The sequence below is a fragment of the Bos grunniens genome, chromosome 8, assembly GCF_055505025.1.
Source record: "Bos grunniens cultivar Pamir isolate PY7600 chromosome 8, Bosgru_T2T1.0, whole genome shotgun sequence".
Lineage (NCBI taxonomy): Eukaryota > Metazoa > Chordata > Mammalia > Artiodactyla > Bovidae > Bos > Bos grunniens.
Window position 1 is genome coordinate 68,572,872 of NC_141172.1, and position 13,428 is coordinate 68,586,299.

General features: G+C 52.8%; 2 protein-coding genes across 19 annotated transcripts in view; one reads left to right on the forward strand and one right to left on the reverse strand.

Annotated features, from left to right (window-relative positions):
* The window catches only part of CCAR2 (cell cycle and apoptosis regulator 2), a 15,216-nt gene extending 12,290 nt beyond the window's left edge, over positions 1 to 2,926 (forward strand). For 8 of the 17 annotated variants that reach the window (XM_086416198.1, XM_086416196.1, XM_086416206.1 and 5 more), the window contains exons 16-21: positions 108 to 190; positions 874 to 1,020; positions 1,172 to 1,283; positions 1,377 to 1,565; positions 1,680 to 1,885; positions 2,112 to 2,926. In XM_086416198.1, the coding sequence (XP_086272324.1) occupies positions 108 to 190; positions 874 to 1,020; positions 1,172 to 1,283; positions 1,377 to 1,565; positions 1,680 to 1,885; positions 2,112 to 2,156 (782 nt within the window). In that variant the 3' untranslated portion in view covers positions 2,157 to 2,926. Of the gene's footprint in view, positions 1 to 107; positions 191 to 873; positions 1,021 to 1,171; positions 1,566 to 1,679; positions 1,886 to 2,111 lie in introns of all 17 variants that reach the window. The other 9 variants (XM_086416205.1, XM_086416199.1, XM_086416208.1 and 6 more) reach the window with 2 other exon arrangements.
* Positions 2,927 to 3,214: 288 nt separating this feature from the next.
* Positions 3,215 to 13,428, reverse strand: part of BIN3 (bridging integrator 3) — a 50,493-nt gene continuing 40,279 nt past the window's right edge. For both annotated transcript variants that reach the window (XM_086416254.1, XM_086416253.1), the window contains 3 exons: positions 6,764 to 6,905; positions 6,426 to 6,560; positions 3,215 to 4,016 (listed from right to left, as the gene is read on the reverse strand). In XM_086416254.1, the coding sequence (XP_086272380.1) occupies positions 3,870 to 4,016; positions 6,426 to 6,560; positions 6,764 to 6,905 (424 nt within the window). In that variant the 3' untranslated portion in view covers positions 3,215 to 3,869. The remainder of the gene's footprint in view (positions 4,017 to 6,425; positions 6,561 to 6,763; positions 6,906 to 13,428) is intronic.

Sequence of the window (13,428 nt, forward strand, 5' to 3'; positions counted from 1 at the left end):
CCGGATGGTGGCTTCTTGACACTGTGGCTTACTGCTCTCTCGTTCTGGATGGAGCCAGTCTGGACCCACGTGGGCCTTGCTCTAGGCTCACCTCAGGCTTTCTGTAGCAGGAGCCAAGCTGGAGGATTCCGAGGTCCGGTCGGTTGCTTCGAACCAGTCAGAGATGGAGTTCTCGACCCTTCAGGACATGGTGAGACCTTCAGTGTGCTCTTGGGGCTCCGTGACCGGGAAGCCTGGCAAGGCCTCTGACTCTCCTGGGAAAGGGATGCTTTTACTAAATGGCCTCTGGCATTTTTTTTTAATAGATTGATAGTTAAAAAAAAAAATTATTTATTTTGGCTTCATTGGGTCTTAGTCATGGTACACCGGGTATCTTTTGCTGTGGCACACTGATTCTCTAGTTTTGGCATGTGGGCACTCTAGTTACTCCATGGCATGTAGGATCTTAGTTCCCCAACCAGCAATTGAACCTTTGTCCCCCACGCTGCAAGGTAGATGCTTATCTGCTGGACCACCAGGAAAGTCCGAGACACCTGGCATCTTCTCATTGATCAAAGACAAAGGTGGCTCTTGGCTCGTGGGATAGCACACTCATAGGATCCAGGAGAATCCTTCAGTGTCTCTATCAGTGTGGTTCTGAGTGAGCTGTCTGATCTAGGAGCACAGGATGGGTGCTGGATGACAGGCCTTGGGGCGGAAGTGCCCCAGAGAGAGATCTTTGCTCACAGGCCAAGGGTCAGATCTCCAACTGGAAGGTGTGTCTGGGTGTGAATGTGTCAGCCAAGCTGCCTTATTTTGAAAGGGCTTCATCCTGGGTGATTTAGCATTAAGAGAGCTATTTGTAAATCCTGTTCATCCTTGTTTCTCTTGCAGCCCAAGGAGCTGGAACCCTCTGCTGTGCTCCCTGTGGACTGTCTTCTTGCTTTCGTCTACTTTGACGCCAACTGGTGTGGCTACTTGCACCGGCGAGACCTGGAGAGGATCCTGCTTACCCTTGGGCTGCGGCTCAGTGCAGAGCAGGTAGCGTCTCCCAGCCCTCCCTGAGATGCCTCCCCCAGTGTCGTTGTGTGCAGGTGTGGCTTGGGATGCTGTGGCTCTAGGTTCTTGTGCGCCATTACAGGGGCCTTGCACCTTCTTCTCTGTGGGCATCGTGGGTGTGTGTTTCCTGCAGGCCAAACAGCTGGTCAGCAGGGCGGTGTCCCAGAACATCTGCCAGTATCGGAGCCTTCAGTACAGCCGCCCGGAGGGCCCAGACGGGGCACTCCCTGAGGACCTGCTCTTCGGTGCGAACTGGGCCCTGCGGCCTCCAGGGGACGGGGGCGGGTGGGCTGCTTTCTCCCACTTCCCGTCCCTGAGTCTTCTCCTGGCCCTCCTAGGAAACCTGGACCTGCTACCTCCTCCGGGGAAGAGTGGGAAGCCGGGTACGACCCCAGTGGAGCACAAGGGCCTGGTGTCCCACAACGGCAGCCTCATCAACGTGGGGAACCTGCTGCAGCGTGCGGAGCAGCAGGACAGCGGGCGGCTCTACCTGGAGAACAAGATTCACACACTGGAGCTTAAGCTGGGTGAGTGGCCTGTGGCTTGGGGACATGAAGCGGGAGGCCTGCACCCCAGACTCCAGGCTGCCCGCCATCTGCTCCCCTCTTAGCTGAGCAGTCTCTCCGGCCTGCCCCCACCAGAGGAGAGCCATAACCGTTTCTCAGCCACTGAAGTGACAAATAAGACACTGGCAACGGAAATGCAGGATCTGCGGGCCCGGCTGGCCGAGGCTGAGGAGATGGCCCGGACAGCCGAGCGACAGAAGAACCAGCTTCAGCGGCTGCTTCAGGAGTTCCGAAGGCGCCTGACCACCTTGCAGCTCGACACACAGAGGATGCTTGAAAAGGTGAGCCTCCTGGAGAGCCGGCCGTTGCGTGGTGAGGTGGGTCAGCACAGCCGGCTCAGCTTCACTGGCATTTGCCTCCATCTGCTAGTTTCTTATGGAATCCATCAGTCAGCAGCTTGCGACCGGGAGCCTCCCAGGAGGAAGTGGTTAGTAGTTCTCGGATGGGATCTCGGATCTCAGCCCTTCCTCCTCCAAGTCCTGATTCTCGTGTGTCTGTTTCAAACAGGCTGACAGCTGGGTAGAGAAGGAGGAGCCAGCACCAAGCAACTGAGGGGCCTGGTGCAGGAGCCCTATGAGGTCAGCGATGGAGCCTGCTGAAGTTAGAGCCCAGAAAGCAGCCAGAACAGGACCTGGGAGCTGGAGGCAGGGGTGGCTGACCTGGCGGCACTCGGCCTCTGCAGGGGCGCTCAGGCCGTCAGGGGGGGTCTGTCTGTGCCACGTGGGTCGGATGAGTGAGGAAGCCGGTTCCACGCGCAACTAAATCCAACATCTTGTGCACCCCTCGAATGTCATTTTGCCCTCTACTTTGGGATTCCTCCTGGGGCCCTTTCGTCTTGTGCTGACTTTCTCCTGTCCTCTTCCAGTTTAGAATAAGACAGGGCAGGAAAAGGCTTTTCAAGTCTGTCATAAGGTCTGATGCCAATAAACTAAAGGAGCAGACGTGGAATCTGGTTGGGGGTAAGAACCCTTACGAATGGCACAAATCCTGCCAGCTTCCAGGAGCAGGTTTTTGGGGAGGGGGCTCCCTGGCCATCACGGGAACGGTGTCAGTGCTAGCGAGCGTTTGGTGTGGGGCTGTGTCTGCCAGTCAACACTGTGTTCAGCTGCCCCAGGTGTGCCAGAAGAAACCAGCACCTGTCCCCCGGCTCCCTGTGTTCAGAATGTGGTATTGGCTCTGGCCCGGCCTTTCCCCTTCCCCACAAGTCTTGCCTCTTTCCATTAATCCGTGGTTTCAGTTTGACTTTGTATATAAAGTTGGTTTTCTTTCTTTTTTTTTTTTTTGGCTTTTTGTTTTTTAAATAAACCAAAGTCAAAAACAAACCCAGTGTGCTCCATAGCTCTCCCCTTGACTCCTTGTCTAGGTCTGATTCTGCACTCTCCTCCCCACCCTCAACCCAGCCTCTGCTGGTGGAGGTGTCTCCTCCAGAGGGTGGCTGGTAGGGGGCAGCTCTGGGCTCCATGACCTGTTGGTCAGGAGAGGGGATGCTAGGGGTGGTTGGGGCAACCCTGCCCTGACCACCCCCCTAAGGGGGTAAGGGGGCAGCCTAACCCAGAGAGAGACCTGGGGTGGCCCTTCCCTTCTTAATAGTTACAGCACAATAATATATGGACATTTCATTGAAAATTTTACTTGGAAAAATAAAGTTCCAAATAACCAGGTGAGACATAAACCCACTCTTCTTGCTCTGAGGCCCATGACTTGGTCGGTGATGTTTAGTGTGGTAGGATGTTTACACACGTTGAGTCCCAGCTTCTAGGGAAGCTGTAAGACTAAGGGTCTCCCCTGCAGGTGACCCAAAGGCTAGAAGTGGGCTGAGCCTGAGTGCTGGGAGACACTCCAGGGCAGTGTCGCAGCCTCTCCCAGAAAAGGTGAGTCTGAGGTGAAAAGGCAGCGTAGGTGGGGGACTCCCAAGGGAGCCCTTCTGGAGGTAGATGTGGTCCCAACTGTGCAGCCAGGCTGAGACCTCTAGGGAGCTTGACAGTCCAGGCTCTGGCCCGAGGCCAGGAGGCACTTTGGACGGTTCTTCAGGAACAGACAGCCTACACTGCTTACCTGTCTGCGGGTTTCTGCTACGGTGGGGTAGGGACACAGCAGCCTGCTAGGGCTCTTGGTGTCAGGCCTTCCCAGGGGCTGGGGAGGGGGAGCCACCACTGTCCCCATACTTCTCCCAAGGAGGGGCCCTTTGCTGGCTGATGCCCGAGCTTTTGAAAAGGGCAGATGAGGGAGGCTGGCTTGTGTTCCAGAGTTTTCCCCAGGCCAGGCTCAGTCATCCGCCACGATGGAGAGGGCTCGGAGCTCGCTCAGCCTGGCCTCGTTCTCCCGCTCCCGCTGCTCGTCAGGGCAGCCGGGCTGGTCAAGCTGCTGGGTCAAGTCTCCGAAGATCTTGTGCATTTCTGAGTAGTACACGACCTGGGGGGGAAGAGGAGAGGTCTGCAGGTGCTGTGCTCAGGACACGGGGCCCCAAAGCACTGCACCCCTGGGATGGCGAGCAGAAAAGTTGGAGCCTATGGGCTGGCCCCCTGCTGTTCCGTCACCTCCCCTCCGCCACCACCCTTCCCCTTGGACTGCAGGACAACCACGGCCCTGAGCCCTTCAGGAACGTTCGCTGCCCACTGCCTGGGTGCAAAGGGGAGTGAGGTGGAGGCTTGAGCTCTCCAGGCAGCTGAGGGGAGAGGGCTGGGGGGAGTGGGTGGACCCTTGGATCCTGGGGGTGGGCCTAGGGAGTCAGGGGCTACCTGCTTTATGGAAGCCAGAAGCTCTTGGCCGTGGGGGAGAGGTCATGGTAGCTCCCAGAGCCCTGGGACAGTCTTAAAGGTTAAGGTGAGAGGGGACACAGTTCTGGCCTCTGTCCCTTCTCAGCCCTGACCACGCCTCAACTGCAGACCCAGGAAAGCCAAGCCAGAGACCAGGATTGTTCTGTGTCTTCTGCACAGACATGAGTAGGAAGGAGGCCTGCAGGAAGGCGGTGGGGGCAGCAGGCTGAGGAGTGAGGACCATCAACTTCTCTCAGGTGGTGGAGGGCTGGGCAGGCCCCAGGGAGGCCGGGGGCCCCTTCTGCCTCAGCCTCCACCTCACGACCAAATGAAAGCATGGGCTTTGAAGAAAACGTTCGACACTGCTCGAACACCCTGAAATTTTACCAGCTCCAGCTCTAAGCTGTCTCTGGGAAGGAGGAACTCTCCTTTTCCAGAGGCTTGCAGTGCTACTAGGGGCAAGGCCAGGTCACGTCACCTTCCACACTCCCAGAGCTGGGTCTCCACTGGCTGAGGGGTAGTTGAAACAAGGTCTCCAACAAATCCTGTGTCACCCGAGGGGCTGGGGCCTGGGCTGGGGTGGCAAGGATGGGTGGCTCCCTCCCCCAGCTCCCTGCCCCGAGCCGCACTGCGCAGGCTGAGTCACTCAGAATGCTCACTTCTGTGACTAATGACAGCAGCAGCCGCGGGAGGGGGAGGCTGGCGCTGACGAGGCAGTAAACAACCCCTCACCACCCTGCTGCTTGGTTACAGGGCACCCAGAGCTCCCCGCTCGGGCACTTGGAGGTTTTCCTCCTGCGCACAATGCAGGGTGGAGGGGCCGTGCTGGGGGCCTGGGAGCACGGCACAGGAGAGGGAAGGCTAGGGTCTTCTCAAACCACTGCCCCTTGGCCCAGGGAGAAGCCGCTGGAAGCAAGCCTGCATGCACCTCCAAGGGCAGGGCTGCCCCACGCACTCAGCTCTCTGCTTCACTTTCCCTGCACCCCCGGGGTTCTGGTCACTAATATTAATCCTGCTCAGGGCTCCGGATCCCATGATTCCCATGGGTTTTGGGGTTCTCCCAAGATAGGCTGGGAGGGAGAAACCTGGCTTTTCCTCAGTGTCTGCAACTGTGGATGCTGCAAGAATGAGTGTGTCCACTAGAGGGCGCCAGAAACCCAGGCCAGGAGGTGAGGTGTCGGGTTGGAGGCGGACTGCTGAGCCTTTAGCTTTGTTACCTGGTGGGAAATTGGCAGGATGCTGACTACCTGCAGTCACCTTGTTGGGGGAGTAGGGGTAGGCGGCGGGGTGTCCCACATATAGAAAACCTCTTGGTTTTGGCACCTCAACCTTCTCTCTTTTCACAAATGGGGAGACTAACTCCTGCTAACTGCTTGAAGAATGTGGGGCGGAGAAGGAGGGCAGCGGTGACTCTGTCTTTACACCCTTGATGGCAGGAGGCATGGTTCCTAGGGCCACCTCAGTGCACCTCCACCCCAGCCCAGCCCGAGTGAGCCTACCTTTCCACCGAAAGTGGTGCCCCAGAGGGAGTGCTGAGCATGGTTCTCTCCAGGGTTTAGGGACCCTGCCCAGGGCTGCTAAAGGTCAAGACACTCCCTAGTCTTCCACCAAAAGGGCTAATCAGGGAAGGGCAGGGGTGCAGGGTCCTTAGGAAAAGGCCTCTGTTCTTCACCTGAGCCCACCAGGCAAGGTACCTGCCCATCAGGGTGAGGCACTGTAGGTGCGGCCTGGTTTCTTCCTGCCCTTGTGGTTGAGTGGGAGTGGGGAGAACTTGAGGGAAGGACTCATGGACAAGGGGGACTCCGTCCCAAGGCTGGGATTAACCATAGAGCAACGGAGGAACCAAAACAGGAATTCCAGCCAACAACCAGAGGTGCCTGGATTCCTCCCCTCAGGCAGTGCTGGGGAGTTGGGGGAATGGGCGGGGGTGGTGGGAGAAAGTGGCTAAGCCCACTTCAAGTGTGTGGGGTGGGGCTGGGCTGGTCTGAAGCCCACAGCTGCCTCTCCACCAAGGGAAGCAGCGCTGGGCCATCCTCCGGGGCAGGAGGGGTGGCAGCCGCCTCACCTGTGCTCTGATCAAGGACTCAAAGCTGGGCTGGAAGTAGTCCAGTCGGCTGTTGTAGAAGCGCGGCATCTCATCCAGGAGCTGCTTGTTCTTGGCCTCAAAGTCATCCCGCACTGGCCTAAGCTCTTCTCGGGCCTGGGGAGCAACACGCTGGGTGTCACGGCTCACCCAGAACCCTGACTGGGGCAAGATGTGTGTGTGTGTCGGGGGTCGGGTGGGGTGGTGGAGGGAAGGCGGAGGTGTCAGGACATCTGGTGTCTTAGCCCCTTGGTGAAGGAGGAACTTGCCGTGTCGGACCACACGGCTTCCGGTCCACCCCCAGCATTTCTTCCTGGTACCTGGTGGAGTTTGGCCAGCACCGGTCCCGTCTTCTCCTTCTCCTCGTACTTCTCCACCTTGGCTTGCAGCCTTCTGTAGTCCTGCAAGGCCTGCTCCCGCCGTTTCACTGCCATGTTGAGACTCGGGAACACACTGCCGAACCTGGGAAGACAGGCCTGTTCTTAGAGCTGCAGGCTGGCAGTTCATCGCTCATTCAGAAACACATACTGAGTGTCTACCAAGTACCAGGCTTCATTCTAGATCTTGGGGATCTTACTATGGATGAGACAGATGTGGCCCTGGCTTCAGTGGGGTACATGCTGAGAATATCACCAGGGGGTAAGGTCGGGGGAAGGAAGACAGGGTGAAGGGCCTCTCCATGGCCCCTAAGGAGACTCAGGGGGTCGTGAATACAAGATGCCAAGGATGTGGCCACTGCCTTTTAGCCCCCACCTTATATGACTCCACACATTTCAGAGTATGGAGGAGCTGAAGACTCCTTGGAGTATTTTTTTTTGACTTGGTACAAAATGATTCAGCTTCTATTAATTAGCATCACGCTTCTGAGAAGAAACAAAAGACAGATGAGCTAGCAGAACCAGGAGAGCTCCCTAGACAATCACGAAGGGACGGGTGGACAGGGCTCAGGAAGCCATTTGAGCAAATGGAGACACACCCCTCACGACTGGGCCTGGATCCAAGGGTGCCCCAGGAGCTGGGCCAAGGGCAGCCACTCTGAGGGCTGGTGTCAGAAAAGCCTGGAGGTCAAGCTTCTGTCCAACATCTTCCTTTAAAAAAGTGCAAGAGCTGAGACCAGAGAGATGACATGAATTGTCTAAGGTCACAGTTAGGTAGTGAGGGTCCAGCAGAGGTCCACTCAAGGGGCCCAGCTCTCCATCTGGCACCTTCCCACCACCTCACGCTGCCATCAGGTGCAACCATACCTACTCCCGTATTACTCAGCCATTAAAGAAGAATGAAATGATGCCAGTTGCAGCAAGACTGATGGACCTAGAGATGACAATACTAAGTCAGACAGAGAAAGACGAGTATCATATTGTATTGTTCATACACAGAATCTAAAACACGACACACATGAACAAAACAGAAAGAGATTTGTAGACAAAGAAAACAAATGTAGCTACCAAACGGCGAGACTGTCAGTCACTGAGTCGTGTCTGACTCTGCAACCCCGTGGACTGCAGTTTACCAGGTTTCCGTGTCTTTCACTATCTCCCAGATTTTGTTCAAACTCATGTCCATTGATGAAGGGGAGGCGTAAATTAGGAGTTTGGGATTAGCCAGATACACACTGCTATATATAAAATAGATGAACAAGGATTTACTGCAAAGTAGTCGTTGTTTAGTCACTAAGTTGTGTTGGACTCTTTGCAACCCCACGGACTGACTGTAGCCCGCCAGGCTCCTTTGTCCATGGTATTCTCCAGGCAAGAAGACTGGAGTGGGTGGCCATTTCCTTCTCCAGGGGATCATCTGGACCCAGGGATCAAACCTGCATCTCCTGCATTGGCAGGTGGATTCTTTACCACTGAGCCACCTGGGAAGTCCTTACAGCATAGCATTGGGAACTATATTCGATATCTTGTAATAACATATAATGGAAAACAATCTGAAAAAGAATGTTTATAAAATACACATATATACACATACACACACACACATATAACTGAATCGAGAATGCCCTGGTGGTCCACTGGTCAGGACTCTATCTGCACTCTCACTGCCAAGGACACAGGTTCAACCCCTGGTTGGGAAACTAAACTCCCACAAGCCACATGGCATAGCCAAAAAATAAAAACAAAAAACAGAATCACTCTGATGTACACCTGAAACTAACATAACCTTGTAAATCAACTATATTCCAATAAAATAACAATCTACTCCTGCCCTTTTCTACCAGTTCCACCAGAAACGCAAGAATCCGCATGTTCTGCTGTTGAAATGGCCAAACTGTCAAACCAAATGTTTGAGAAAAATGACTCAAGGAGCTCTGCCCCACCAGGATAAAGGAACCACAGGGAAACACTCTAGCAGCTGGTCAGAAAGAGCAGCAGCAGAGGCTCTGGTGTGGTTGGCCGCCGTGGGCACAGTCTTTGTGATGAGGGTCCTCTTTGACTAGAAAGGGCAACCCAGTCTTGAGACAAACCCAGGGCACGACCACATCCAGGTAAGGATGCTGCGTTCTCCTCGACTAATGAGCGTGGGAGGAGGCCAGGCAAAGCCGTGAGTGGGTTTTCTGGAACTGGACAGGAAAAGACAGGGTGGTTTGAACACTAAGCCTGAGTAGCTGGTGGAGATGCCACCTCCAACTGAGAAGATGACGGCCCAGCGATTATTCTATGGCTGACAAGCATGAAGAGGGAGGCTCAGAAAATGGAAGTTTGGGCAGGAAAAAGACTCAACAGATCAAGAGTGCAGTGACCTAAGAGTAATGACCACTTCTGCCAGAGAACAGAGGACAGAAACCTGCCTGGAGCATGATGTCCCAAACAAAGCTGTGGACCCAGGCAGTAAACTTGGATGAAACAAACAGGCCACTGAAGAGGATCCTTCTAATTGCCTGGGTGTCTGTAATGGGCTCACTGTGTAGCTGGAGATGCTAATGTGGGCCAGAGCAGCCACCCATCTCAGAATCCTCAGTCATGGACCCCTGTACGCTGTAATCAAACCAATACCCGAAGGACTGCTCTGCCGGGCAGAAGACTCAGGCCTACTTGGTGCTGAGCAAACTGGAGCAGATGGCCACCTCCACAACACATGGTCCCCCAGGTAGGGCTGGACACCTAGGTGGCTGAGACCCTCCAGAGAAGGTGGGACTCATTTCACCTCTTTGGCCTCAGGCAGTGCTACAAGGGGGTCTCAGGTACTGGGGGAGCCCCTCCCCTTCCACCCAAACTGGACATGGACCACCAGCAGCTGCCCTGACTCTCTCATTAGCAACACCCCTGCTTGGCAGCCCCAGTGTTCCTAGCCTCCGCTCCATCTCTCTGGCTGCCCGGGAGGTGGTGGGTTGGGGCGGGCACAGAGACAGGACAAGGACCAGGCAGGCAGAGAGCTGCAGACAGTTTCCTCGTCTTTGTCAAGGTGCTGTCGCCTCAGCTCCTGTCCTTAGGAAGGAGGGTGCCATGACACAGAAGCAGCGGGTGCGGGTTGTTGTACAGCTCTGGACGGGCCACCGTCCCATGGTCAGTCAAGCAGTTCTTGCTACTCTGGCCCCAGTAGCACCTGAACCACACACAGCTCATAACTTCTCTTTCCCCGGTGGTCAACCAGGTTGTATCTCCAAGGCCAAGGTCAGATACACTTTGGAAGACTGACTCAACACGGGAACTGGGCTAGCCTACACAGGAAGTGTGTGGAAGATGAGATGGCAAGAGTGAGCATCGACATTTTAGGAATCAGTGAACTAAAATGGACTGGAATGGGTGAATTTAATTCAGATGACCATGACATCTACTACTGTGGGCAAGAAGCCCTTAGAAGAAATGCAGTAGCTCTCATATTCAAGCAAGAGTCTGGAATGCAGTACTTGGGTGCCATCTCAAAAACGACAGAATGATCTCTGTTCTCTTCCAAGGCTAACCATTAAATATCACAGTAATCCAAGTCTATGCCCCAATCACTAATGCTGAAGAAGCTGAAGTTGAACAGTTCTATAATGACCTACAAGACCTTCTAGAACTAACACTAAAAAGAGATGTCCTTTACAGTACAGGGGACTAGAATGCAAAAGTAGGAAGTCAAGAGATACTTGGAGTAACAGGCAAGTTTGGCCAAGTGCAGAGTGAAGCAGGGCAAAGGCTAACAGAGTTTTGCCCAGAGAATGCAATGGCCAGAGCAAACACCCTCTTCCAACAACACAAGAAACGACTCTACACATGGACATCACCAGATGGTCAATACCAAAATCAGATTGATTATATTCTCTGCAGCCAAAGATGGAGCTCTATACAGTCAGCAAAACCAAGACTGGGAGCTAACTTGGCTCACATCATGAACTCCTTATTGCAAAATTCAGACTTAAATTGAAGAAAGAAGGGAAAACCCTAGACAATTCAGGTATGACCTAAATCACACCCATTATGATTATACAGTGGAAGTGACAAATAGATTCAAGGGATTAGATCTGATAGAGTGCCAAAGAACTATGGACAGAGGTTCATGACATTATACAGGAGGCAGTGATCAAGACCATCCCCAAGAAAAAGAAATGCAAAAAGGCAAAATGGTTGTCTGAAGAGCCCTGAGAAAAGAGAAGCTAAAGGCAAAGGAGAAAAGGAAAGATATATCCATCTGAATGCAGACCTCCAAAGAATAGTAAGAGATAAAGCCTTCCTCAGTGATCAATGCAAAGAAATAGAAGAAAACAATAGAATGGGAAAGACTAGAGATCTCATCAAGAAAATTAGAGATACCAAGGGAACATTTCATGCAAAGATGGGTATGGACCTAACAGAAACAAGAAGATATTAAGAAGAGGTGGCAAGAATACACAGAAGAACTGTACAAAAAAGATTTTCATGACCCAGATAATCATGATAGTATGATCACTCACCTAGAGCCAGACATCTTGGAATGCAGTCAAGTGGGCCTTAGGAAGCATCACTATGAATATAGCTAGTGGAGGTGATGGAATCCCAGTTGAGCTATTTCAAATCCTAAAAGATGATCCTGTGAAAGTGTTGCATTCCATATGCCAGCAAATTTGGAAAACTCAGCAGTGGCCACAGGACTGGAAAAGGTCAGTTTTCATTCTAATCCCAAAGAAAGGCAATGCCAAAGAATGCTCAAACTACCACACAATTGCACACATCTCACATGCCAGCAAAGTAATGCTCATAATTCTCCAAGCCAGGCTTCAACAGTACGTGAACTGAGAAATTGCAGATGTTCAAGCTGGGTTTAGAAAAGGCAGAGGAACCAGAGATCAAATTGCCAACATCTGTTGGACCATCGAAAAAACAAGAGAGTTCCAGAAAAACATCTACTTCTGCTTTACTGACTACACCAAAGCCTTTGACTGTGTGGATCACTACAAACTGTGGAAAAATTCTTCAAGAGATGGGAATACCAGACCACCTGACCTGCCCTCTGAGAAATCTGTATGCAGGCCAAGAAGCAACAGTTAGAACCGGACATGGAACAATGGACTGGTGGTTCAAAATTGGGAAAGGAGTATGTCAAGGCTGTATATTGTCACCTGCTTTTTTAACTTATATGCACAGTACATCATGCGAAATGCAGCACATGAAGCACAAGCTGGAATCAAGATTTCCGGGAGAAACATCAATAACCTCAGATATGCAGATGACACCACCCTTATGGCAGAAAGTGAAGAGGAACTAAAGAGCCTCTTGATGAAAGTGAAAGAGGAGAGTGAAAAAGCCGGCTTAAAACTCAACATTCAAAAAACGAAGAAGATGGCATTTGGTACCATCACCTCAATGCAAATAGAGAAACAATGGAAACAATGATAGACTATTTTCTTGGGCTCCAAAATCACTGCAGATGGTGACTGCAGCCATGAAATTAAAAGGACTCTTGCTCCTTGGAAGAAAAGCTATGACAAACCTAGACAGCATATTAAAAAGCAGATATTACTTTGCTGACAAAGGTTCATCTAGTCAAAGTTATGGTTTTTCCAGTAGTCATGTATGGATGTGAGAGTCGGACTATAAAGAAAGCTGAGTGTCAAAGAAATGATCCTTCTGAATTGTGATGCTGAAGAAGACTCTTGAGAGTCCCTTGGACTGCAAGGAGATCCAACCAGTTAATCCTAAAGGAAATCAACCCTGAATATTCATTGGAAGGACTGATGCTGAAGCTGAAGCTGCAATACTTTGGCCACCTGATACGAATAACTGACTCACTGGAAAAGACCCAGACGCTGAGAAAGACTGAAGGTGGGAGGAGAAGGGGATGACAGAGGATGAGACGGTTGGATGGCATCACTGACTCAATGGACTTGAGTTTGAGCAAGCTCTGGGAGTCAGTGATAGACAGGGAAGCCTGGCGTGCTGCAGTCCATGGGGCTGCAAAGAGTTGGATGCAACTGAGTGACTGAACTGAAGTGAACACAGGAAGTAGGAATCCAACCCTAGGTTGGACAGGTCCTGAGCTGAGGCAGGGAGGAATGGATCCAGGGCAGATTTCCAGGCAACCTCAGGGGATGAGTGTGCTCACAGGAGGCTACCTTCAGCCTTGTGGGAGCGAGACCACTTGTCCTCTGGAGGGGAGCAGCAGCAGCTCTGTGAGACCCCCCAGGAAAACGGTCTCTTCACCACACTAACTCCTGTCTCCCATCAGAGCACTCCACAGTCAAACCAGAGGCCGAGGGGGGCTGCTCCACTCACTCCGTTTGCCACCGAGGATCATGAACCACTTACTACCTGGGTGGCTTTGGGCCCTGGACTTCAGGACCCCCTAGGGGTGGGGTCATGCCCTTCCCATACGCAAGCAGGGAAACTGAGGTGGGGCAGGGGGGGTCAGCCAGTGTAATCTGAATCCCTGGCTCTGGTCACTGCCTCACGGAAGCCCCACCTCCTCATTTTCTCCTCAGAAGTTACAGAACTCTGCCAGCTCCATGTATTAGAGAGTATAAACACCACAGTGCTGACCCCGCTCTCCTTGTCTGGGGTGTGTAAGTGCCGCCTCTACCTTCACG